Raw genomic sequence first — 27,143 nt, forward strand, 5'->3', positions numbered from 1 at the left:
TCACCAGCCTCTTGGACGTGGACGTGACCTTTGACACTGGCACCCTGCTTGGTTCCCAGCTCCCCTCCTTGGAGAAGGGAATGGCAACCCACTCCAGTACTCTTGCCTGGAGAATCCCATGGACAGAGGAGCCTGGCGGGCTACAGTTCATGGGATTGCAGGAGTTGGACACGACTTAGTGCTATCTTTTCTTTTCTTTCCCTCTTCTGATGATGCCCGAGACTCCAACGCTGACTTGTGCCCACCTCTCAGCTGACACTGAGAAGCATGGCGGCCCATGTCCCCAGCAGGCTGTCCTGGGGCCCTGCTTTGCCCTCAGGCCTGTGACCCTCTGAGTCGTCCAGGGATGAACTAACTACCCTCTGGAATAGACGCTCAGGCTGGGCCCCCGGCCCCCTCTCTGTGCCCCGGGAACCACCTACTACAGAGACCCCTTCCCCACTCACCTCCGCCACCGACTCCCCCGGTTGAGGGGGGCCCACACCCCTAACACCTGCTCTGTGCGTTCCCGTGGTGAGCCGAACCAACCGCTGACCGGCCCCCTGACCCGTCAGGACAGGAGGTGTGCTGGCTGAGTCTGAGCTGGCTCCTCTCAGAACCCGGGCCGCAAGGACACACCCCAGGCCAGAGCCCTTCCACTCTGCTTCCCCGCCCCCGCCCCTGCAGAAGACAGCGGGAGTCCCAGCGCTCCAGGGTTCGCAGGTCTGTCACAGCGTTCTCCTGGCTCAAGAGCCCCCCAACCACTGGAATTATCCTTTTGAATAAAGAGCAACCCCAGCTCTTGCTCAAGAAGGAAGCAAGCCACCTTGGAGGGAATAAGGGGAGTGGGGGTGTCCCAGGGCCCTGGGCTGCAGCCCGTCTCCGCCAGCTTGGCGGCCGAGGAAGCAAGGGCGGACTCGGGGGACACCGCCCCAGCAGCAGGCTGGCCCGCAGGCACACCTGAGGCCTGACCCCCAGCCGTGAGCCGCTGTGAGGGGTCAGCAGGGGGCACCCTCCAGGCAGAGCAGGCCAGACTGTGGGGAGAGGATGGCAGGCGAGCCTGGGGTCAGACCCCTCCGGGACCACGAGGCAGCAGCCTCCTAGGTGATCTCAGAGTCGACCAGGCTGGCTCCAGGGCGCTGGGTCCCAGCTCCCAGGCAGATCAGCCTGTGGGCATACAGCCCCCGCCCTCCAGGAGGTCTGGGGCAAGGAGCCCCACCATAATGGCCCAAGAGTAGAGAACCGGCCTCGGTAGTCCAAGGCCACAGTCCCACCCCAGCCCTGGGCCCTCTGCCCGTGGAGGCCCTCCTTGGCCTGCAGCTCCCCCTCCAGACCACTCCCAGAGCCCAGGGTACGCCTGTCGGGGGACCTGACAGTGGGCACGCAGAGGAGCGGCCTGCACGCTGAGCAGCAGCGTCAGGACACAGGCAACCAGCAGGGACGCGTGGTCACCATGCTGGGCACCTGAGCAGGCTCAGCTCCTGACGGAGGGTGCTGAGGGAAAGGCGGGACATGCCAGAGCCCACACCCACCAGGAACCAGGCGGAAGGCCAGGCCTCAGGCCCGGAGCCAGGCGGAAGGCCAGGTGGGCCACGGGGGGCCATGCCAGAAGCCCAGAAGCCCCTAGAGCCACCGGGATGGAGCCCCCGAAGGCAGCCAGGCGGAAGGCCAGGCCTCAGGCCCGGGGTCTGATCTCAAGGCCAGGCAGGCCACGGCGGGCCATGCCGGGAGCCCAGAATCCCCCAGAGCTGCCGGGATGGAGCCCCCAGGGGCAGCCCCAGCTGTGGCGCACAAGGGCGGCAGGGACCGGGAGCCGTGTGCCCAGGCGTGGGCACCGGGGAGCGGGAGAGACGAAAAAAACACCTTAACTTAGTAAATGTTTAAATCATGCAATTATTATCCTGATTGCTTCTAAAACTAGAACTCATTAAAAGCTCTCACGGAATCTTCTCTCCTCTTTTACTGGCACTGAGGAATAACAGCCTTGCACAGGACATAATAAAACCTCGGCGCGCGTGTCTGTGTGTGCGTGTGTTCCCTCCACTTTTAACCACGAAAGGAAAGAAAATACCGCTGCATTTTTCTCTACCACGCAATCTCTCCTCATAATTAGGATCTTGGCAACCATCCACCTACAGAGACGACTGTTCCAGCTAATGGAACAGCCAAACTTTGTTTATTGATTGATTCCCATATTTATAGCTAGATTCTGGCCAGATCATCCTCCCCCTGGGCTTCAGCTTTACCACACCAGCTACAGGGAGAGCGGCCAGGCCCCCTCCTCACCCCAGCCTGCTCCCTCGGCCTGCCAGGTAGCCATGGCAACAGAGCAGCTGGTGAGCGAGCTGCACACCTGGGTCAGGTGACTCAGCAGCCCAGGAGGGGGTGGGAGCACAGGGGCGCAGGTAAGCGCAGGTGCGACGGGCTGGGCAGAGGGGGCCCGGGCAGGGCAGGCCGCGGCAGACCCTACTGGGAGCCCACAGGCAACTCTGGTCCACCCCAGGTGGCCAGACCAGTGCCTTGGCAAGTCCGCTACACGCTGGCAGTGGCTGGGTGCACAGTCCCGTCTCATTCAACCTCCTCCTACCCCTGGGGAGACCCGGCCCTGCCCTGTCCTCCAGAGAGCAAGAACCTCCCTCGACCAGAGCTGAGTGACCACGTGGGAGGCAGAGCTGGGCCTCACGGACAGGCTCCTGGGCTCTGGGCTTCACACAGGAGGCCTCAGGGCCCTGCCACACCCTCCGCCAGGAAGAGACGGCAGAGCACCGCCGTCAGGACGGCCCCGCTCTCAAGCCGGGCGCTGGCCACAGTCCCGGCTCTGCCTCACACAAGCCACCGGGCCCAGCCAAGTGACGCGCCTGCTTCCAGCCTCCACCTAGGCTTCAGTAAATCTGGAGCACAGGGTGCTTGTGCTCCCAGGCTTCTGTGTGGGCTGCAGACGCACATACGTACAGGCAGCAGAGCCCTCTTATTAAAACACAAATCTTCTGTGGAGTCCCAACACGTAAAGTTTCTCATTCAGTTGCCACCCACCCACCCTCAACCATCCACCCACCCCTCCCTCATCCTCTCCCACCATCCATCCATCCATCCCCCACCATCCACACCCCCAACCATCCATCCATCCACATCTGCCAACCACCATCCACCCCCACCATCTACCCTCCCCCACCATCCATCCATCCCCCACCATCCATCCAACCCCCACCATTCATCCATCCATCCCCATCCATCATCCACCCCTACCATTCACCCATCCCCACCATCCATCCATCCACATCCGCCAACCACCATCCACCCCCATCATCCACCCCCTACCATCCATCCATCCCCCAATAATCCACCCCCACCATCCATCCACACCCCCACCATCCATCCATCCCCCACCATCCACACCCCCACCATCCATCCATCCCCCACCATCCACACCCCCACCATTCATCCATCCATCCCCCATCCATCCATCCACATCCCCATCCATCCATCCATCCCCCACCATCCACACCCCAACCATCCAACCATCCATCTCCCACCCATCCATCCACATCCCCATCCATCCATCCATCCCCCACCATCCACACCCCCACCATCCATCCATCCATCCCCATCCATCCATCCACATCCCCACCATCCATCCATCCCCACCATCCACACCCTACCATCCATCCATTCATCCATCCATCCCCATCCATCCATCCACATCCCCACCATCCATCCATCCCCCACCATCCACACCCCTACCATCCACACCCCCACCATTCATCCATCCATCCCCATCCATCCATCCACATCCCCATCCATCCATCCATCCCCACCATCCACACCCCAACCATCCAACCATCCATCCATCCCCATCCATCCATCCCCCACCCATCCATCCACATCCCCATCCATCCGTCCATCTCCCACCATCCACACCCCCACTATCCATCCATCCCCCACCATCCACACCCCCACCATCCATCCATCCATCCCCCATCCATCCATCCACATCCCCATCCATCCATCCCCCACCATCCACACCCCCACCATCCATCCATCCATTCACACCCCTACCATCCATCCGTCCCCCACCATCCACACCCCTACACCCATCCATCCATCCACACCCCCACCATCCATCCATCCATCCACATCCCCATCCATCCATCCATCCCCCGCCACCCATCCATCCCCCCAGCCCCTCCCTCTGTCTGTCCCAGAGAAAGGGCCTGAGAGTCCAGGCAGTGCCAGGCATCCTGCAGGTGCAGGAACACAGCCAGACTAAAACAGCCAACACCCCTGCCTCCATGGGGCTTACAGTCTCCTGCAGGAAGAGGAATGGTTAACAAGATATTTAATTACACGGCACACTAGACAATGCAGGGAAATGAAACCTTAGATACGGAACACTTGAGCCAAAACCTGAAAATAAAAGGGAACAGGTGCTGAAGCGTCAGCAGGGTCCAGGCTCGGGGCGGGGGAGGAGGGACGCACTGGCCAGGTCCTGGCCCAGTGACCTCGGCCCCACTGAGGGCGGTGGACAAGGGAGCCCACTTAGGGGGCAGCGAGGAGTCCAGGTCTGCGAGGCGGGGCCACACCGCTCCAGGGCTGGAGAGGGCCGCCCCCCAGAGGACCCGTGAGGACGTGCCCGAGAGCCAGCCGGAGGGCAGCAGGAGCACGGCGCCCTGTGGGGCCTGCAGAGTGGGGGGCGGCCTTGCGGGGACGGAGCGGGGGTCACCCGTTAGCATCTGGCCAACAGCAAATGTGCCGAAGGCCCACTAAGCGAGCCAGCTGCCGCAGTGGGGACACTGGGCAAGCCGCTGGCCAGAGACGTCCTTGCCCCCGGGAGAAGGCGATTCTGGAGGCCCTGTCCCCGCCCTCTGGGAGGGTGGTCTCCCAGGAAAGGGGACCGGCAGGCACAGCCCTGCCCCTCGGGAGCGGCCCACCCTGTCTCCCAGCCCCCATCTCGGCCTGAGCTGCAGGGGTTGCCACGGGGGACCAGGGATGCCCCACTTTGTCTGCCAAGCATCCCCAGCCCGTGACCTGAGTGTCCCCCAGTGACACCTATACCCCGACCCTTGGGGCCCTGGGAGTTTTGGGGTCCACGTGCTGACACCTGGGACCAACGTCAGAGAGGGGCCCTCGATTGGGAGGCCAGAGAGCAGCTTAGTCAGGGCGGGAGGAGGAGCCCCAGAGGCGCCCCAGAGGGCCCTGTGCGCACCCACCCGTCGCAGCAGCCCACCCGCAGGCCTGGCTCCTGCGGGCTCTGAGCTCCCCTCAGCCTGGCACAGGAGCCCAGCATGGGGTTGGGGGGCCTGCGGGGCAAGAGGGGAGAGGGCGGCGGGGGCATCTCATCCGCCCACAGACGGAGAGCCCCTAGGGGGCCTCGGAGGACACTTGGTGCTGCCAGGGGATGGGCTGCCCCGGGAGGTTGGGTGGAGGTCCTCAAGGCGCCCACCCCCCCAAATAGCAAGACACCCTCGTCTGAAACCTAACTGGGCAGGTCCAGGGGCCACCGAGCCAGGCAAGGGCCCAGAATCAACAGCGGCCCCAGCAGCCCTCAGCCTCCTGCCCACTCACCACCTGACCCCGGCCCCAAGCCCAGGTGCCCTGACCCACCCGTCTCACAGAAGCAACGACCGAGGCAAGCAGCAAGACCCAGGTCACCGAGCCGGCTAGCGGAGACTTGGACCTAAAGTCAGGACAAGGCACCCGAAGCCTCCTTTTGTCCAGAGGGTGACCTGGGGGAGGAGGGGCAGGGAGTGGACCCGTCAGTCTGCCCCCACCAGCACCAGGCTGTTCCCGGCCCGGCACCCGCCATGAAAACACCCATCACGGGCCAGGAGGCAGAAAACAGTGAGGAACACGAAGGGACGTGAGGCGGCGAGCCTCTGGCTCCGACTGTAATCCCACTTTTCGGGCCTTGGTTTTCCCATCTGTCCACACCCCTCCGCCCAGCCAATAGAGAGGTCCCTGAGGGCAGCCCAGGGCCTCCGAGGGGCTCTGGGACCACAGGTCTCCCTCCATCCAGCGATGCTGTGCGTGCATAAACCACACATGTGCAGCGCCCCCTGGGAACGTGGAGGCAGAGTTGGGGTGCAGGAAGCAGTGGCCACATGGAAACACTCTGCAGTGGCCAGGGAGAGAAATGCCCCATGTGTTGGCCCGACGCTGCTCCCACAGCCCCTCCACAGGGCTCTGCTCACGGCAGCCCGGCCCTGCAGACCCGGACGGACAACCTCGAGAAGCCTGGGCAGTGGGGCTCAGGTGCCCCTGGAGGGGCGGGGGCCGCCACCCACTCCGGGACGGGCTTCTGCTGCCACAGGCAGGCGCCAGGCTGCCTAGCCTCCTCCCAGACCTGTGTGCTGGTATCAGGACAGCTGCAAACCTGGCAGGGGCTGTGTGATGGCCAACGACAATCGGTCTGTTTTTCCCATTTCCAAAGATGACGGGGCGGGGGGAGGGAGGGGAGGACGGATGAGGGAGGCAGGGAGGAGACCAGGGATGCTGACCGCAATCCCAGGCCATCACCCTCCAGCCGACGCTTGTTGCACACGGCGTCACCCACACACAGGTGAGGACACAGCGGAACGGCGAGGCTGGCCTCAGGTCCTATCCACGGCCCCCGTGAACCCACCATACTCACTGCTCAGACGAGGACGGGCTGGCAGTGCCTGGGCCTCCCTAACCCCACCTTGGGGTCCCCTCCTGCAGCGTGTCAGCCACGAGAGGCCGTCAAGGCACAGGCAACCCCCTGAGCAAACCAACCCGACGACCTGCTGGGCCTTGGATCTCAGAGTGGAGCCCGCCCCTGCTCAGGAGCTTCCCCCATTTCCAGGGGGTCACCCCACCCACCTGTGTCCCCAAGCCGGGCCCTGTGATGGAGCCTGCACCTCTGTGCCCTGCACGCCTGGCCAAGGCCACGTCAACCCTGGAGCCCCTCATCCCACCAAGGCGGCCTGACCTCAGTGCGGCCGAGGGTCCTCCTAAGAGGGCTTCAGTTCTTGAGCTGAAGCAGCAGCAGGTCCCTCTCGCCACAGGCCTGCCAGCCCCCCAAGCTGTGGCACAAGGGCCCCTGACTGTTCTGAGCTCTCGGGGAAAGCAGGTCTCGTGTGCCACCAGCAGGAAAGGACGTCTGTGTGTCCAGTCCTTCCTGGAGGAGCCCGGCAAGGAGAGGCCTGCCTTCCAAGACGGCCGTGCGCCGCCTTCCTCTCTAGCAGTGGAGTGTGTGTGTGTGTTGGGGGGGGGGCTCTGCTGGGCAGAGTGGGGCAGGGGGCAGCAGTAAGGGGGGCGTCCACCGCCCTCAGGAGTGCAGACCTGCCCACTGCAGACACAGTGACGGGTCCTGTGACTCAGTTTTTTAGCCCAATTTCCCGTTTTTCTAAAAGAAGATGCTTCAGGGAAACTCTGTTCCAGAAACACAGCTCCTGGGGTCTGGGGGGCAGGCAGGCCCCCAGCACCTCTTCCTGCAGGTAAAACCGAGGCCCTGAGGGAGGAGGAAACACACGCTCAGGGGCTCGGGGCCACCACCAAGAGAACCGAGCACCCCGAGAGCCATGTCCTAATAAACACATTTCCCACAACAGGAGACAGGCCCCGGTGCACACTCACCTGCACACCTGCTCCTGCATGTCCACTCATACCCTTGCACACCCACCCAGGGGCCTGCACACCTCTGGCAGCTGTCAGAGACCATACCTGGCGAGGGGAACGTCTGGCGGCGTGCATTACACACATACCAACTAGCGGAAGAAACCAGCGGCCCCGCCCCCGCCCCAAGGTCGGACCCCCAGCACCACCGCCACCTGCTCGCAGCCCCACCAAATCACCGGTTCAGTTCCGGCAGTTCACTCAACCACTCAAACACTATCCTAGGGAAACTGTTCTGGTTGTTGAAGGGCCTCATCAGAGCAGAACACCCTCTGGAAACCTCCGTGTGCAGTGATGGAGGCAGCCCTGGGGACTGGCTGTGCCCCCCAGGCATGGGCTCCGGGCTCCAGGTCAGACGGCTGACCCTGCTGGTAAACACAGGCGGGCGGGGACAAGACACGTGCTCCACGGACTCTGCGCCCTCCATGGGTGGCCCACGTGGCCAAGCTCAGGCGAGGCCCAGCGAGCAGAGGTCCCACGCCCTGGGCTCGGACGGGAGCAGGCCTGGGTGTGCTGGGCATGGGACAGCCTAACCCCCACTGGTGGCATGCCGAGAGTGGCCACGGCCAGGACTCAGGCGGATCAGGCGTGCACACACGCGTGCATGCTTGCCCGTGCACGAAGCCACACCTCAATCTGTAGGATGGCCTCCTCGCGCAGCCGGATGGCCTCCAGGTCCTCCTCGGTGATCTCGGGAAGCAGCGCCTGCTCGTGGCCCGGCCACACACCATCGCCCCCGTTGAAGATCTTCTCGTCGTCAGCCAGCTCAGCAAAGGCGGCCTGGGGACTCTGCCGAGACACAGACCACCGTTACTGCACAGCCTACTGCCGCCGGGCCAGGCCCACACCAGGCACCCGGGAGCCCCCAGCCCGGCTCTGCAGGGGCTGGGCCCCAGCCTGTCAGTCGGGGCTGCCCCACAGGGCTGCGGGTGCTGGGGCCACCATGATGGGGGGCAGACACCGGGCCCCAGCCTGTCAGTCGGGGCTGCCCCACAGGGCCTTGGGTGCTGGGGCCGCCGTGATGGGGGGCAGATACTGGGCCCCTGCCCGCAGCCTGAGCGCTCAGCGCGGGCCGTCCCAGGCCTGGCTGCAGTGGGCCCAAGGAGGGTGGGCACGCGCCCCATGGTCACAGGGCGCATCCACATGCAGCCATCCTCCTCCCAGAGCCAGTGCACTCCCTCCAGACCACGTGTTCACCTCATCCCCAGAGCCAGGGAGGCCTTTACATAAATAAACACGTGGATGGATGAATATAAAATAAAAGATCTAAAAACTCTGTTGACGAGCACTCCTCGTCCAAGGTGGCAATTATCACCTCCCCTCCCGCTGTGGGTGGAGGAAGCGAGCGGTGCCAAAGCGGGCAGCAGCCGGTGGCGGCCGGGGCCAGGCCGTATGCCCGCACTTCCTCTTCTCTGCGGCCCCAGCCCCGCCTGGGCTGTGGGGCGTGTCAGGTCAGGCCCGGAACCGGCCCTGCCGGAGGCCCAGGTCTGTCACGTGCACTCAGCCTCAACCTTCTCCTCCGCCAGACGGGAACAGTGGCCCACACCTGTGGTCCGTGGCCTGTGTCCACCCCACCCCTGCCGGGCACACCCGCACTCCCAGCAGGAGGAACGGCACCTGGGGCCCCTCGCAGACGGCACACCCCAGGCCCCCAAGGCGAGGGGACTGGGAATGCTCAGCTCTGCTGATGAGCTGTGTGACCTGGCTCATTCTTAACTTCTCCCACCTCAGCCTTCGTGTCCATGTGATGGGGCTGTGTCCAGAGCCGTGGACAGGGTGGACGGGGATGAGGGCGAGGCCCCGACCAGGAAGCATGTGTGAAAGCCCCAGTCAGGGGCCATGGGGTGCCGGAAGTCCCCATGCGAGTGAGTCATGGGGCAAGGGGGGCCCTGTGCCTGCAAGGGACCCCGACAGTACACCCCTCCCTGCAGCAGAGGCTGCTCCAGAACAGGCCACCTGGCCCTGAGCTCCACTGATTCCACTGACCTGGGGCACCTCCCGTGGGAAGAGCCCAGGCCATGCACCCAGCGACTGAGGCACAGACGCACCCTCAGCAGCCCTGCCATGAGCAGAACCTGGCCAGTATGGGCTGGGAGCACAACCAGGAGCGTGGGCGGGCCAGCGACAGTGACTCAGACGCACAACGTGAGCAAGTGCACAAGGTTCCACGTCCGGCCGCCTGGAGTCTGGTTCCACGGAAGCCCCCGGAAAGCACAGGAGAGGGGGCCAGCCTCCCTGCAGGCGTGGGTGCACGCCCTGGCCCCCACAGGTATGACCCGCCCTCCCCAAGCGGCTCAGGACAAGGGACCAGGGAAGGAGAGGCGGCTGGCCCTGCCCAGACCCCTCCTGAATGATCAGAAAGCACCCTGTCTTCTTACAAAGCCTTGGTCTGGGTCTTGAGCTCTGAAGCCAGAATTAGGGTTTGCTGCCAGGGCACTGGGGCCGCAGCACAGGACGCGGCCGGGGGATGGTTTTCCAGCTCACAAGGCAGCCAACAAAGGCGGCTTTCTCTTCGCTCCAAGGCCAAGGGCTTGGGTCCTGTTCTGACATGTCCGTTTCACACCCATGATCCAACAATCCAATATGACTGCTGGGTGGGAGGGGGGCCAAGCACTTTCCCGTGAGAAGAGATGGAGCCCAGTGAGGGTTCGGGGAGGCCAGTGAGCAGCCAGGCAGGACCCAGGGCTCTCAGGAGCTCTGGGAAACAGGCCACTGTCTCGCAAACTCTGACCCAGGGGTCCGCAAGGGAGTATCCGTGACCCGGGCAGGAGGGCAGGGGTCAGGACGAGAGCTGGTCTCACTCTTGGGAAACACAGCTTCTGTGCAGCAGCCCCAAGACTGGTCGTCCATTCCTCCAAACAGCAAAGGCTGTGGTCAGCTGATGGACATCTCTGGGAGCTCCGCAAAGCCCAGAACAAAGGACTGGCGAGACACTCAATCCTTCCCCGGCCCTGTGTTAAGTAACGGAGCCACCGCCGGGGTGCGGCTCTGAGGGGGACACATGACTAAAGAGCCCCCTGCAGATGTGCAAGTGAGGTGGTCTCTGCTGCTGTAGCCCGGGAACACGGGGCTCCGGGGACCGCACGCCGCACTGGCGCTGGCAAGGCACGCTGGAGAGCGTTCCTGGTGAGAGACAGGCTCCGCCCTGCCTGGGGACAGCAGCCAGCCCAGGAGCCCCCAGGGGCTGCCCACCGGCTGGGCCTGACCCAGGCTGGAGGCTGAGCCAGAACCCAGTTGAGGTAGCAGCCAACACAGCCAAGGAGGTCGACCTGCTTCCAGGAACGCCGGCGCTCGGCTTGGAGAACAGGTGGGCACCCCTACTCCTGCCAGGGACCACCAGCCTGCAGATGGCGGCCCCAAAGTCTGGAGCATCAGCGCAACAGCATCCCTGGGCTGAATCTGCAGTGTCAGCTAATCCACTACAGCTTGCGAAATTTTCTGGAAATCACCTTTCATAACTTCTCGGAAGCACTGTTGGCCGTTCTCTTCCCCTTTAGGAAACATTCTACTGAAACAGGGCATGAGCAGTTGAAGGCACAAATCATACGTGGACAGGTCTGTGAACTTTAACCAAGGAAAGACTTCCAGGTCAAGATACAGACATTCCAGGCCCCTACTCAGGACACCACCCCAAGCAAGGGCTGTCTGGCTTTTGACTCTGCCTGTTGCTCCGGCCCGTTTGGACCTCTGTCCTCTGTGCTCAGCACGTGTCTGAGAGGTCACCAGGACTTGCTGGCCACGATCCCCTCTGCTGCCAGTCTTCCACGCACGGACTCAGCACAAATGCTCTGGGCTGGCTCTCCCCCAGGCGTCAGCTGCTGCGTGTCGCGCTGTGCTCAGCGTTCTTTGACGTGACTTTCCACTGGGTACACACCTGGGAGGAGCTGCAAGGCCGAGGCAGGAAGACCTTTCACTCCACAGACACGTTCAGCGACCAGAGTAGGGGCGCCACGCACACTCCCGTCCAGTGCATGAGCTCTCCAGCTGCTCCACAGCTTCCCAGGCACGCGGCCTTCTCCCGGGTTTTCACCTGTTCTTTTCAGCTGTTGGTGGGTGCTAGGTGTGCAGAGATGCAGCACTGTGGGTTCTCTCTGTGTGATTCCAACGACACACGCTGAGCACATCCAAGTGCTCATCAGCCATTCCAACGTCCCCTTTGCAATGTGCCCCCAAGGCGTTCGCCCTTTTATGTTGGTATGCAGCCATCTGCACTCACAATTTTTAGGAGATCTGCACACATCGTGGACATAAATCCTTCTCAGATGTGCGTTGTGCAAGCGCCTCTGCTCGTTCTGTGGGCCGCCTCTTCACTCTCAGGGGTGTCCAGACTTTAACAAAGTCAACTTTACCACCTCTTCTTCACAGTAAGTGCGTTTTCATCTGTGTGAGAGGACGACAGCCTCCAAGGGCAGCTTCCAGACACTTCACTGCCGTACTGTTCATATCCAGATCTGTGATCCCGGAGGGCAGTCTGAGCCGGGCAAGCTGAGGGGAAGGATCTGCTGGGGGTGGCAGCCTGGTGCCCAGAGTCCTCCAGTGCCTCTCTGTCCACAGAGCAATGGCCCTGGCCTGGAAGGTCTGCACGGCCTGAGCCGGCTGCCGCCTGCGAGCATGTCTGGTCCTGCGTGCTGCTCCCCACCAGCTCCGACACAGAGACCAGAGGGTGGCGTGTTTGGACCTGTACTTGCCGTGTGCCCGACAGGACCCTCCCCAGCTCAGCCATCGGCCGATCAGCATCAAGCCCTGTGCAGACCCTGCATCTCCCACTGTGCAGCAGTGTGCCTCACACCGCCCAGGCAACGACGTACGTGTGCGTCTGCGTCCACACGCAGCTCTGCTCCCACCGGTCTGTTAGCTTAGCCGTTGGCAAATACCACACTGTTTTAATATCTATAGTTCGAGGTTGTGTTCTGATACCTGGGAGTGTAAATCCTCCAGTTCTGTTCTTCAAAACTGTCTTCATTATTTGGGGCCCTGTATATTTCCATGTACATTTTGTAATCAGCTTGACAATTTACACACACATTCAAAACCTGCTAGGCTTTTTATCTGGATTGTGTTGAACGTATAGACCCACTCAGTGAGGACCGACTTCTTTGTACACCAAACTTTCCAGTCTACACACACAGTGTGCCCCTCTGTCATCTAATCTTCTGTAATCTCTCTTCAGTCGTGTTTTGCAGTTTCCTATATAGAGGCTTAAACAACTGGTCGTACGTTTCTTCCTAGTTTTGATGCTATGGTAAGTGCTGTCTCTTTTTAACATCATTTCCAAATTGTCTTTTGCTGGCACCCACAGTATTTTCTTGCACATTAACGTGGTAACAGAAATCCTGTTACATTCACTTATTAATTCTAAGTTCTGCCAGATTCATTCAGACTTTGTAGTCACACAATCATGTTGTCTGTGGTTCTGCACCTTTTCCTTCTTTCTCCTGTCTTACTGCAGCGGATATTCCCTGCGGCACACTGAAGAACAGAAGCAACGGTGCTGGACACCGTGTCTCAGCCGCACTCTCAGGAGCAAAGGTTTTACCATCTCACCAGCAAGGGCACTGCTGACTGCTGGACTTTTGAAGACATGCTCTATCAGACTAAAGGCATTCCTACTTAGTACTCGTTTGTGGAAAATTTTGCATCTCCCTAAGTGGATGCTGAATTTTACCAAATGCTCTTCCATGTCTATTGAGATGATCAAGTAGATATTCTTACTTGCTGTATTAACGTGATAAATTATTCTGATTATTTCTGAATGTAAACCAATCTTGCACTCCTAGAATAAATCCCATTTTAGAATGGTGTATTATCCTTCTATGCATTGCTGCTGCTGCTAAGTCACTTCAGTCGTGTCCAACTCTGTGTGACCCCATAGACGGCAGCCCACCAGGCTCCCCCGTCCCTGGATTCTCCAGGCAAGAACACTGGAGTGAGTTACCATTTCCTTCTTCCATGCATGAAAGTGAAAAGTGAAAGTGAAGTCGCTCAGTCGTGTCCGACCCTTAGCAACCCCATGGACTGCAGCCCACCAGGCGCCTCCATCCATGGGATTTTCCAGGCCAGAGTACTGGAGTGGGGTGCCATCACCTTCTCCGATGCATTGCTAGACTTGGTTTATTAATACTTTGGTTAGGGGACTTCCCTGGTGATCCAATGGCTAAGACTCCACGCTGCCAATGCAGTGGGCCTGGGATCAATCTCTGGTCAAGGAATGAGATCCCACACGCCACAGCTAAGACCAGTGCAGCCAAATAAAGAATTTTTTTTTAAATATTTTGGTTAGGAGTCTTTGCTTCTAGGCTTATAAGACATCTTGTTTTCTTTCTTACAAAGTCCTCATAAGAATTTGGAATTAAAATTTACTAGCCTCATAAAGCAAGGTGAGAGGTATTCTTTTTTTATACTGTATGTAAGTGTTTGTATAAACTGGTATTACTTATTCCCCAAATATTTGAGAGAACTCATCACTAAAGCCATCTGGTCTGAAGTTTAATTGCTAGGATGTTTTTAAATTATGGATTCCATTTCTTTAATAAATACTGCACTTTCCATATTTTTTACACATCTTGGTAAGTTACATTTTTCTTTAAAAATTTGTATTTCATTAAGTTGTTAAATTGATAGGCATAAGTTGCTCATATTATCTTATTACTTGATAGGCATAAGTTGCTCATATTATCTTATTACTTTTTTCATTTTTAAAAGCTTTAATAACATATGTATTTTCATTCTTGATACTAGTAATTTGTATTTTCTCTCTGTATTTTGATTAATCTTATAGGACTTAATTTCATTACTCATCGTAAAGAACTGACCTTTCACTTTGTTGAGTTTGTCTGTTGTGCATCTATTTTATATTTCATTGGTTTCTGCTTTTTCCTACGTATTTTCTTTGGATTTAATTTTTTGTTGTTATTCTAGCTACTTGAGATTGAGAATTGGATCACTGATTTTCACACTTCCTTTCTCACATACATATTTAAATCTATGAATAGAATATAGCTCTCTGTGCTATACAGTAAGAGCTTGGTCCTCCCTGCCCTTCCCTGGAGTCCCAAGGGCATGGATTCTATGCTGTCCCCTAACACCCACTGACCACAGTAAGTACTCAGCACCTACCTGCTGCTTGCCGCCCCTCTGTGCCGTGGGAAGCAGTGCTCTGGACTTCTCTGCAATTTTCTGTTGGATAAAGTACAAGAGGAGGGAGGTGGGGAGAACAGAAAAAGTGGGGAAGAGAGAAGAGATGGTCAGATCAACACGAAATACTGGACAACGATCAACAGTGAAGCACTTTCAGCTCCAGGTGAGTGGGGCTGCCCAGGGCTCTGCGGACAATCTGCTGCCCAGGGCTCTGCGGACAATCTGCTGCCTGAGGGCTCTGCGGACAATCTGCCGGGCAGCCTCTTCCCACACACTGGGCGGGGGCGGAGGCACAGACACACCTGTCTTCCGACCTCCAGGGGGCTCCGGTGAGGACCCTCTGGGGCAGCAGTCCAGAGGAAACGTCCCTCACTGCACACATACTGAGGTCACACCAGCCGGGTCCTGGCAACCGTCAAAGGTCTGCAAGGCGGCCCCCCGCTGCTTTGCGGAATGGGACTGTCCCAGGCTGGCCCAGGGCAGGTGCTCAGGGCATCTGCTGGGGGCCTCACCTTCTGCACCACTCCATAGCGCTGGACGGCGTCTGACAGCTGAGTTTTCAGGCGGTCTAGCTGAAGGCGCTCCTGCTGCAAAGAGACAATGGAGCTTCAACAGTCGGCCGAGGCCGCATCCCGTCCCTGCCGTGCCTCCATCCCTGGGCACACTCCCGGGCCCCTCCCGGCCTGCCTGGCACCTGCACCACATCCACCCCCAGCCTCACGGGCATCTCCACTCCCTCTGTCATTAGAGCTGGGCTCACCCCGCCTACTTTACCACCACCTCCATCCTCTGGAAGGCCAGCAAAGGCTCCGGGGGCACAGCCAGCATCACCACGGACACCATCTCCACCCAATACACACACACACACACACACACACACACACACACACACTGTCCTCACTAACCACGAGGACACACACACACACACTGTCCTCACTAACCAAGAGGACACACACACACACACACCGTCCACACTAACCACGACACACACACACACACACCCCCGCCCGTCCGCACTATCCACGCGGCCTGCAGCTCTCACACGCTATGCCTGTCCGGTCCCCAGAACAAAGCACTCCGGGGAGAGGTGTTACGACCCCTGAGAGCTGACCTGACCTGACAGCTCAGGAGGTCTCAGGCCCGAGCTGAAGGTCACATGGGGGGCGGAGCCGAGCCCTGAAGCACCTAACCGCAGGTGAGGCTGCGTCTCACACCCACATCAGAACCGCAGGCAGCAAACCGGCCATCTGCCCCCCAGCACCTCAGCACTCACACACGGCCTCTGCCCTCCCAATGGAAAGAGACCTCGTCTCCTGTTCACCTCTGCTCCCCAGTCTCAGAATGACGCCTGGCACAGAGCCAGCACTCAGGACATACGGATGCACAAGGGACAGGAAGGCAGGCCCTAGATCCTGGCACTGCCAGACCACCAGGAGCCCCACCCTCTTCTCAGCAAGCAGCGTCGGCACCACGGAGCCGTGCCAGTCTCAGGCCCTGGAACCAGGACTCAGACACAGGCTCCCAGGCCCCTGCTGTCCCAGCGCCTCCCATCAGCTGCTGGGAGGGCCGCGACACTCCCCAGGCCCTGCATCTCCAGTCCCAAACCCAGCCTTCACTGCCACCACGCATCCCACGCAAGCCAAGAGGCAGGAAGGAGCTGCAGGGGCAGCAGCAGGCCAGCCACGGCTGGTGAGACCAGCTCTGCTAGGCCTGCCCTCTGAGGGCGCGTGGCCTGGGGCCACCGGGCACCCGCACCACTGTCCAGCCTGCGCTGGTGCCCAGCGAATGGTGGAACCCGCGCACTCTGCCCGAGCGGCTGCGTGTTCGGCATCCTTCGCCCCACCCTCTGCCCAGGCCCCCGCCGCCCTCCAGTCCCTGGGACGTACCTGGGGGCAGCCCCGCAGGAGCTCGGCCGTCTGCTTCAGGGCGCCGGCGCTGGCCGCGATCGTGCGGTTGGTCTCCTGCTGCACCGTGTGCCTGGTGGGGCGGGCACGGGGGTGCAGGGGGAGAAGATGGGGGAGGGGCAGCAGGAAAGGGCAATGACACAGCAGGCAGCAGGGTGGGCAGGGGCTCGTGGGGGGAGGGGGAGGCCAGGCAGAGCAGCCGGAGTGGACGGGCCCAGGAAGGGGCAGGCGAGAGGGAGCAACCCAAGGGGGCAGGTGAGGTGTGGAAGACATGACGCCGTAAGCTCAGGCCAGCGTCCCCAGGCCCCCAGGGCCCCTGCACACAGCCGCAGCTCCTGCACCCCTGGGCCCAGCCATGAGCCCTCCCTATGCAGGGGCCCCTGGGGTCAGCACTGGTTGGGGCCAGGAAGCAGGGTGGCCGCAGATACGGCCCCAGGCCCTGCGCTGAGGACAGCTCGTCCCTCCAGGGGCCATAGTGAAAGGCCCAGCTCCAGATCCAGGAACATGGGAACCCTGGCCCAGGGTCTCTGCCAGACCTTCGGTTTAAGATTCTGAGTGTGACCTCAGAGGGCTGAAAAGACCAGGCTGACCTCAGGCCCTGTGGACAGTGACTCTGGGCAGACCCCGTCCACAGGTGTCCCGCGGGCTCACAGGCCCAAGCAAGGGCAGGGCCCTGGCCTGGCCCCAGGGGCAGACACCAGAGAACCTGCCAATCGGAAGTATGCAAAGCAACTTCAGAAAAGATGGGCAGTACTGGAGGATGTACACGCTGACATTAGACTCCACAAGCTTCAGTGATGAGACAACACGGCGCTGTCTCGGGACAGTGACAAGTGAAACAGAATCACCCCAAATGCACCCACATGGAGAGCTCGAGTAAGCACTGAAAAAGGTGCCAAGGTATTCAAAAGTTGGTCCCTTTGAGAAGTGGCATAATCGTATTTAAAGAGTATCAGCCTGGACTCCCACCTCACACCCTCTGTGTCCAGGGAGGGGCTCTGAGGCCAGATACACAGGCAGCCCAGGGCCCAGCACCCCAGCCTGGCATGTCTGCAAGAGGAGGGGCGGGCTGGCTACAGGTGGAGCTGGGGCAGGGTAGGCAGGCCATGCCAGCAGTGGCATCACACACAAAGGGGGTGATGGGCAGCGGCGGCTGTGGAGGGAAGGCTGGAGGCTCGGGTGCAGGAGCTGACCCCGACCAGGAAGGGGCCCAGCCAGGCCATACTGAGGAGCAGAAGGCAGGAATTTGGCATGTGGCTGGACATGGTCCAGCGGAGAGCTGAGGCCATGGGGCAGACCTCCTGCCCGGGGCTCCTGGAAGGACCATCCACTCAGCAGCCCTTCCCGAGGGGCCCAGCAGTGCCCTGGGCTGACGCCGACAAGCCCCACCGTCACTAACCGGGCCACCTCGGCCAGTCTGGGAGCCCATGCTGGGGGCAGCACCGGGCCACTCACGGCGGGCGACAGGGATGACCAAGCCCACCCCTGTCTCATGTAAGATGAGGAAAACAGGTTCAACCCTGTAAGCCTCTTGTGAAACTACCTATACTTACTCAATCTGAAAGACTGTCTTTCCTCCTGTGATCAGATCCCAACCACTGAAATGCCTTTTTTTAATGGCACAATGGATCATAGTGTACTTGATTTTTTTAACGTCCTTTCTTGGCCAAATAAAAGAGCTAGCAACTGTCAACGTGGAGCAAACACAGACTTGAACACCCTGCGCTGGTCTCAAGTCATCTGGAAATGCTAACAGTCCAGAAGATACACAGGTTCCCCCAGGGCAGGGGTCACGGAAGGCTCTGGAAGGCCAGGACCAACGGGGTAGGCAGTCTGGTCAGGGGCCGCCCGGCGGGGAGAAAGGGTAAGAGGGCTAGGGGACCTGGGGGTGCAAGCGGCCAGGAAGGCACGAAGCAGGTTGGGGACCTGGAAGCTGAGGCTACGGGGAGAGCCGGAGGTGTCCAGGGAAGGGCCCGCGCCCCTCTCCAAACCACCGGTGATGACACCCTCCGGCCACTGGGCCAGGGTTGGGAAAAGCACCCGCCTGAGCCCAGGGACACCACCCTAGGGGCCCCCAGGCGGCAGCACAGGAGGCCCACACTTTCTCATGGCGGTTCCTGACGCTGAAGATGGAGGAGCCCGAGCGCCTCAGCTCAGCACCACGCACGCCAGACAGTGAGTCTGCGCCCCTGAGGGGCGAGGTCCCAGTGTGTGACGGGGACACGCGCACCCCCAATCCCCAGCGTCAAAAGTGGGATCTAGAACACTATTCACTTAAATGCGATTCTACAAAACGCCTATGGACTTGAGAGGCTGGCAGGAAACAGCAAAACACTCTCACAGCGCTTCCTCCGATGTCCTGGGCGTCCAAGTTCCCACAGGGAGCATATGCTACTTCCACAATCAGAAAACAATGCAGGCTACTTCAAAAAGGAAACTCCAAAACTGATTTACAACAGAATTGCACACAAAATCTGCCAAGGGCCCTCGGGTGCCTCGTTCTGGACCCCGAGACTGGGCGAGGCAGTTGGTGGACGGACGGCAGGGAGGACAGGTGGACTGACGGAAGGGAGAATGGAAGGGCGGGCCAGCGGGCAGAGAGTAGGCGGGGCGGTCCCGGCCTGCGTGCGTAGATGGACGGCAGGGAGGACGGGTGGACTGATGGAAGGGAGGATGGGAGGACGGGCAGGCAGGTGGGCAGACAGTGGGCGGGGCAGTCCCAGCCTGCGAGCATGGACGGACAGCAGGGAGGATGGGTGGGTGTGTGGGGCCCACCGAGAGGTGCAGCGGGTGTGTGGGGTGTGTGGGGCCCACCGAGAGGCGTGGCCTGGCCCTGTGTCCGGTCTCAGCCACAGAGTGCTCCTCCGTAAAATGGGAAGAACACTGCCTGCCCTCCTCCTCTCCAGGATGTTGGCAGGATGCAAGGAGCCGAGGGCAGGTATGAGTCCTGCCCTGAGGAAGTCCTGTTCTGCTGCCATAACTGCTAACTCCGGAGCATCAGGAATCACCAGGGCAGAAAACACTGAGCCCACAGGTGACCAGCCCAGACCTCGGAGTGCAGCCAGGCGCCCGTCCAGGATCCCCCAACCATAAGATGCCCTGCGAGGGGCCAGCCAGGGATCTCAGAGACATGGGGCAGCTGCTGAAGGCGGGCACTTGCTGAGACCTGACAAGGAGGCATCTGCAGGCACTGGTCCCTGGGGACCAGCCATCAAACATGTCACCACAGGACAGGTTCTCCTCTGGGGGCCCCGGACTGCTCGTCCGGCCATGAGCAATGGTGGGGGTGTCGGGGAGGCCCCACATGGCCCACAGACTACAGGGCAGCCTCCATCCCAGGAGCCCTGCAGAGCAGGGGGTGGCGGTGTGGGGGGAGGGGGGGCTGGCAAAGCTGGACAGCCACGGAGCAGGACCGGGAAGGTCCTTGGGTGCAGGCACAGTGCTCGGGGGACAGGTCCTTGCATCCCTCCACTGGGGCACCAGGCTCAGCTCTGCCCAAGCACCCAGCCTCCCCAGGACCTACAGGCCCCAGTGCCTCCTCTGAGCTGGACAGGTTTAAGATGGAGGCCGCCCGGGAGAGAGGCCCTGGCCTCTCCCGTGGACGCCAATGCCAGGAAGAGACACGCGGTCCCGGCCGCAGCCTGCGCCCCTCCCGGCTCCTGCGGCCCACCACCCCCAGCACCCCTTCCCACGCAGGATGGCTCAGGCAAAGGGCTCAAGGGCTCAGACGCAGGCCTCCTCCTTAGGGAGCCCCCACTCCAAGCCACGCTGGGATCACAGCCCGCAGGGCTCCAGGGTGGCCCCCACGGTGGCCCCCAGGATGCCCTGAGAAGGGCCTGGCAGCCTTGGCCATGCTGGCCAGGCTTTCTCTTCCAGAGCCCTGACCCTGAGGGAGCAGAACCTCACCCCAGAGCAGCCCGACACAGCCCGACCCAGCCTGAGAGAAGAGCTGGGGGGCCCCCAGAGGCCGCCCCAAGCACACAGCGCCCCCCCGTCCAGCTGCGTGCCCACCATCTGCACACTGGCCGTGCCAATGGCAGCCTGTGTCATGTAGAGTCCCCACAGGGGTGTTCACAGTGTGCGGCCCTCTGTGTGCTCTGGTGTGTCGTATGCAAGCGTGGGCACAGTCAGCGAGGCGAACAGTGAGCGAGGGATGTGACCCCCACGGAAGCATGCCTGTGCACAGGTGTGTCACAAGGGCGTCGTGGGCGTGGCTGAGACCCTGCTGGAATGACACCCGCGCCCACCCAGCTGAGGGGCTGCTGTGCGGAGAGGGTGGTGTGCTGGGCGGTGCAAGGCACACCCGTGCACACCCACGGGCACTGCACACACTCACAGGCTGTCCCGCAGCTCCTGCGTGTCACCTGGCATCCCCAGGGACTGGAGGCTCTGCTCCAAGGAGGTCACTGCGGGAGAAGGGGCCAGGGTCAAGGGCAGCCAGAGCTCCACCAGGCGGGCCCCACTCGGGTGAGCCACCCACCCTGCCTCTGCCCGGGGATGTGGGTGCCAAGGCTAGGAGTGACCCTGCACCTGCCGGAGCCAGGATGCCAAGGCCTCAAGCCCGCCACCCCCACAGCATCAGTCACACTCCAGCAGGGCCCAGGCCAGCCTTCTCCCCAGATAGTCTGGGACCAGGGCCCAGGCCCGCGTAGGGCTCAGGGGCTCTGCGGAGCTGCCTTCAGGAGGCCTCCCTGGGTCTGGGGAGGGGGCTCCCGTCCTCCCGGGGTCAGCACTCTCTGACCTGGTAGAGCTCAGGGCTCGGGACAAACACCAACCCCTGCCACGAGGGCATGGGGAGCCCTGCCTGCCTCGCATCCACATCTCTGTGTCCCTCGGGGGTTGAAGACAAGCCCAGGCCTCGTGAGGTGTGGCTCTTGCCCCCACCCCCAACCCTGGTGACCTGTGAGTGGGCCCTGCTGGTCTGAGGGAGGCTCTGACACACTGCCCCCCAGGGGCCGGGCAGGTCACAGGCGTGTGATGCAGGAGGGAAGATGGGGGCGGAGGGGGCACCTGCCAAGGTCACAGCCCGGCCTGAGACCACAGCACTGGGCTCACACTGCACCCCGCCTGTGGTCCTGAGTCACCCGGGCCGGGAGAGGGCACCTTAACAGACTCGTCCACCACCCCATGTCACCCTGCAATACACTTGGCAGCCCGGACAAGGGCAGGGCAAGGCCCAGGCACAGACTCACCATTGGAGTTGATTTGGAAGATGTTGGCCGACGTCTCTTGGAACAGCTCCTGGAGGTCACTTGGGTCTATCTGGGTGGCTGCAAGGAGACAGTGGAGGGGGTCACACCTTCACTGTGCAGCCTACAGGAGCCCAGGGCCACCATACTCACACAGTCACCTCCTCCCAGCTCTGCCCCCCAGGGGTCTGGCAGAGCCTCAGAGATGGAATAGGGGCTGCGATGTTCAGCGAGGGATGGAGGGAAAGACAAAGAGACCAAGCCCACTCCCCAGAAAAACAGCAACCTCAGAAACCATGGAAGCCGAAAGACCATGGAATGACACCTCTAAGTGCTGAAAGAAAGGAAAAAAACCTAGTCAACCCGAATTCTATACCCAGTGGAGATACATTTCAAAAACAGAGGCAAAATAAAATTGATTGTCAGGCAAAAAATGCTGAGAAAAGTTCTTCCCGCTGGAAAGAGATGCAGGACAGGAAATGCTAAAGGGAGTCTGTCAGGTCAAAGGGGTCCTGGGTCTGCGGGAGGAGCTGAAGGGTGCGGTGGGTAAGCCCAAGGCAGGCAGAGACATCCTGTCTCGTTCTTGGTCTAGTCAGGGGGCAGGGACCGCCAGGAACGCCATGTCAGCCAGTGTGAGTGTGCAGCGGGCACAGGTGGGAGCCCGGGGAGGCGCTCACACACCCGGGGGAGGCAAGGCTGCTCCGTGAGGGGACGCTAAAAACACCTGTCACGCACTCCAAGCCACCGCCATCAGAAACACCCGTGAGCCACAGCAGAGGTCACACACAACACTACACTACACTACACTCTGAAGAAAGGAAGGAGAAGAGAGAAAAGAAACAAGAACACAGGGGAAACAAAGAACCATCAAAGTGGCAGGTTCATCCCTGAACACACGGGTCTCAACACCAGAGAGAAGCCACCTACAGCCAGCCGTGCGCCACGACCCCACATGGCCAGCAGGCATCACAATGGAGCTCGGGTTCAGAGCCACTCCATCGTCCCCTTAAGGTCAGGGACAGCTCTGCTGCCCCCGCTCAGTCCACAGGAGAGATGTCAGATAGGACAGAGGCAAACTCGACAGCATGCTGGACACAACAGGCCCAGCTCAGCTCAGCAGAGTTGCTCAGGCGTGCCCGACTCTGCGACCTCATGGACCACAGCACCCCAGGCCTCCCTGTCCATCACCAACTCCCAGAGTTCACTCAAACTCATGTCCATTGAGTTGGTGATGCCATCCAGCCATCTCATCCTATGTCGTCCCCTTCTCCTGCCCTCAATCTCTCCCAGCATCAGAGTCTTTTCCAAGGAGTCAGTTCTTCTCAACAGGTGGCCAAAGTACTACAGTTTCAGCTTCAGCATCAGTCCTTCCAATGAATATTCAGGACTGATTTCCTTTAGGATGGACTGGTTGGATCTCCTTGCAATCCAAGAGACCCTCAAGAGTCTTCTCCAACACCATGGTTCAAAAGCATCAATTCTTCGGCACTCACCTTTCTTCACAGTCCAACTCTCACATCCATACGTGACTACTGGAAAAATCACAGCTTTAACTAGACAGACCTTTGTTGGCAAAGTAACGTCTCTGCTTTTTAATATGCTGTCTAGGTTGGTCATAACTTCTCTTTCAAGGAGCAAGTGTCTTTTAATTTCATGGCTGCAGTCACCATCCGCAGTGATTTTGGAGCCCCCCAAAATAAAGCTGCTCACTGTTTCCACTGTTTCCCCATCTATTTGTCATGAAGTGATGGGACCAGATACCATGATCTTCATTTTCTGAACGTTGAGCTTTAAGCCAACTTCTTCACTCTCCTCTTTCACTTTCATCAAGAGGCTTTTTAGTTTCTCTTCACTTTCTGCCATAAGTGTGGTGTTATCTGTATATCTAAGGTTATTGATATTTCTCCCGGCAATCTTGATTCCAGCTTGTGCTTCTTCCAATCCAGCGTTTCTCATGATGTACTCTGCATATACGTTAAATAAGCAGGGTGACAATATACAGCCTTGACGTACTCCTTTTCCTATTTGGAACCAGTCTGTTGTTCCATGTCCAGTTCAAATTGTTGCTTCCTGACCTGCATACAGATTTCTCAAGAGGCAGGTCAGGTGGTCTGGTATTCCCATCTCTTTCAGAATTTTCCAGTTTGTTTTGATCCACACAGTCAAAGGCTTTGGCATAGTCAATAAAGCAGAAATAGATGTTTTTCTGGAACTCTCTTGCTTTTTTCATGATCCAACAGATGTTGGCAATTTGATCTCTGGTTCCTCTGCCTTTTCTAAAACCAGCTTGAACATCAGGAAGTTCACGGTTCACGTATTGCTGAAGCCTGGCTTGGAGAATTTTGAGCATTACTTTACTAGCATGTGAGATGAGTGGAACTGTGCGGTAGTTTGAGCATTCTTTGGCATTGCCTTTTCTTTGGGATTGGAATAAAAACTGACCTTTTCCAGTCCTGTGGCCACTGCTGAGTTTTCCAAATGTGCTGGTATATTGAGTGCAGCACTTTCACAGCATCATCTTTCAGGATTTGAAATAGCTCAACTGGAATTCCATCACCTCCACTAGCTTTGTTCATAGTGATGCTTTTAGTAAAAGAAAAAACTCACCAAGGAAATTAGAAAATATTGTAAACTGAATGAAAAGATAATAATATACAAATGCACGTAAATAAAGTAATGTGGCAAGCCTAATTTATAGCAATAAATACTTACATTAGAAAAGAAGTCCCCAGTCAATGATCCGACAGAAACAGATTAACCCCGAAGTAGGAAGGAAACATTAAAGGTCAGCAGAAATCAATTAAATTGGCATGGATAAGTAGAGAAAATTGATGATGTCAAAACCTGGCTCTTTGAAGCAATCAATAAAACTAATAGACTTGCAGCCAGATTAGAGAACAAATAGAAAGACACCAATTAGCAACAACAGGAGGGGAGAGGAGCTCTCACTACAGGTCCTACAGGCATTCGGACGACAGGACCTTCAGGAACAAGTGGAGCCAGCACCTCTGTCAACTCAGATCCACGAGCAAGGCCCCCGGAAAGACACCCGACCGTGACGCTCGCTGAAGCAGAGCAGGCGGCACAGGCTGTTAAAGGGACCGTGGTGACGCTCTTCCCACAGAGAAAGAATGCCGTCTCGGATGGCGGCCACACAGTTAAGGGGATAATACCAATTCTACAGAAATCCTTTCAGAAAACAGGAGGAAGAAATGATCACTCACTCACTTCAAGACTGACTTATAGTTTCCGTAATCAGACAGCGAGGGCTGAAAAAGCAGCGACACAGATCGAGAGAAGCACGAGAACGGGGCTCCGGCTCATTCCGGGTTCCTCCAACAGTGCCAGACTGGATACCTATGGAACCTCGGCCCCAAACCCACCAGGCTCAAGCGTGAACGCAGCGAGGACCACAGCGGGACAATTCGGGGGTCTGGTGGATCCCTCGCCTCCAGAATCAAGACTGAGCAGCTGCACACGACGGGCCAGGAGAGGGACGCAGGGGTCGGCAGACACTGCTGGGAAGAAGGTCAGACGGATGGACAGAAAGCGCAGGACAAGCCCCTGCCTGGAGCAGGCTGACACTGCAGTAAGGGCCCTCCTCCGTCAGCCCAGGGAGGCGGGAATCAGGGTGACCACCAGCAAGGACGCAGAGACCTGAGCTCATACAACCGCTGTGGACGACGGGGCAGCAGCTTCTGACAGCTGAACTCACTCTCACATGGGACCAGCAATCCGACTCGGGAATTCATCCAAACCCCCAAGAAAGCAAGGCTGCGTGTCCACACACAGACATTCCCATGCTCTTCCTCCACCGGTGAGGAGCCCGCCCCCAGCATGGACAGGGCATGGACTGCCAAGTATGCCCTCCTGAGCGTGGGCAGGACAAGGTGCCAACACCCACACCTCTGGTCAGTCCTCAGCACGGTGGCATGGGGAGGGAGCCGGCTGAAGGACAGTAGCCCACAGACCTCACACGGGCTGGGGGCAAGAGTGGGCTGGCCGGTCTAGAGGGGGCCCGCACCCACTGCCGCCCCCGCTCCAGCCAGCCCAGCCCCAGGGCGGCAGGAGACGTGACCGCAGCGGGACCAGCAGGGGGACCGGGCGCCCTGCCCCTCCTGTCCCCATGGCTGCAGCCCCAACGGCCTCACATGGCCATCCCGCGGGGGCCACAGGCAGTCGGGACAGCGCCCGTCCACATGCAGCGCGGCCCCACTGCTTTCTGGACACCAGGAGGCAGGCCTGCCCTGACCCCAGCCACCACCCCCAAGTGCTGGGCCCAACGAGAGCAATGCCCCAGAAAGGCCAGGGCGGGCTCTGCCCGGGAGGATGGAGATAACCAGGGCCTCAGGTGCCCACCTGCCCACCCTGATGCCTCGGGGCCAGCCCAGCCCGGGCGAGGCCTCTCCTGGACGCCGAACCAGCAAGAGGGAGAGAACAGGGGAGGAACCGGGGTCAGCGCTGCCGGGACGCTGCCCGGAGGACACGTCTTTCTTGCTCTGGATCATGACCCGAAGGCAGGAACTCGGTGCCCTGTGGAGAGAGCTGCGTCCTGTCTGTGCCCAGCTCCCCTCTGCGACCCTGAGGGAGGGACGAGCCCCTGGGTGCCCGGGGCTTCCAGGGGCCCATCGGGCGGCGGGAGTGAAGGAGCCAAGGATGAAGTACAGAATGATCCAGAGATCATGGGGAAGGGGGGCGGGGGGCGGCAGCCATTGGTGGCTGCGAGCTTCCTGCCGGCCGAGCTGGGCGAGGAACTCACCTCTGTGCAGCTCAGGGCCGAGGCCCTCGGAGGGCGGGGCCTGGCAGGAGAAGGTCTTAGCCACAGCCTGCTCCAGGGGCGTGAGGGCCAGGGCCTGGGGCGCCCGCGGCAGCTCGCCCAGCTTGCGCCTCACCACGGCCCGCAGGTCCCGCCACTTGTGCTTGATGTCCGCGAGGTCGCGGCGGCAGTAGCCCAGCGCGTTCACCGCCTGCACGATGCGGCTCCACACACGGTACCTGCGGGCGGGCTCGGCCCGCGGCAGCCTGCTGCCGAACAGCAGCTGGTAGTGCTTGCTGACCTTGGCCACCAACACCTCCGTCTCCTGCGGGCAGAAGTTGGGCTTCCTCTTCTTGGCCCGGGTGGCGCTGGCCACATGGCCACGGGCCCGTGCAGCCAGCTCCTTCTGCGGGCCAGCGGGCAGCGAGGTGGGCTCTGGCGTCCCACTGCCGTCGGGCGTGACCCCTGGCCCTGGAAAGGCACCAAAAGGCGGGTGTTTAAGGCCCTGGCCAGGGCGGTGGCAGCTCCCAGGGAGCCTCCTCTTTG

General features: G+C 59.9%; 1 protein-coding gene across 9 annotated transcripts in view; it reads right to left on the reverse strand.

Moving 5' to 3' along the window:
* The window catches only part of TSNARE1 (t-SNARE domain containing 1), a 119,878-nt gene that overhangs the window by 48,511 nt on the left and 44,224 nt on the right, over nt 1-27,143 (reverse strand). For 7 of the 9 annotated variants that reach the window (XR_011466821.1, XM_070382687.1, XM_070382689.1 and 4 more), the window contains exons 4-10: nt 26,601-27,068; nt 21,845-21,922; nt 20,989-21,058; nt 16,635-16,725; nt 15,261-15,335; nt 14,728-14,787; nt 8,242-8,400 (exon numbers count right to left, since the gene is read on the reverse strand). Coding sequence is in view for 8 of the 9 variants with exons in the window: in XM_070382687.1 (XP_070238788.1) it covers nt 8,242-8,400; nt 14,728-14,787; nt 15,261-15,335; nt 16,635-16,725; nt 20,989-21,058; nt 21,845-21,922; nt 26,601-27,068 (1,001 nt within the window). In the remaining variant the exon portion in view is untranslated. The remainder of the gene's footprint in view (nt 1-8,241; nt 8,401-14,727; nt 14,788-15,260; nt 15,336-16,634; nt 16,726-20,988; nt 21,059-21,844; nt 21,923-26,600; nt 27,069-27,143) is intronic. The other 2 variants (XM_070382684.1, XM_070382690.1) reach the window with 2 other exon arrangements.

The sequence above is a fragment of the Bos mutus genome, chromosome 14 (genome assembly GCF_027580195.1).
Source record: "Bos mutus isolate GX-2022 chromosome 14, NWIPB_WYAK_1.1, whole genome shotgun sequence".
Classification (NCBI taxonomy): domain Eukaryota; kingdom Metazoa; phylum Chordata; class Mammalia; order Artiodactyla; family Bovidae; genus Bos; species Bos mutus.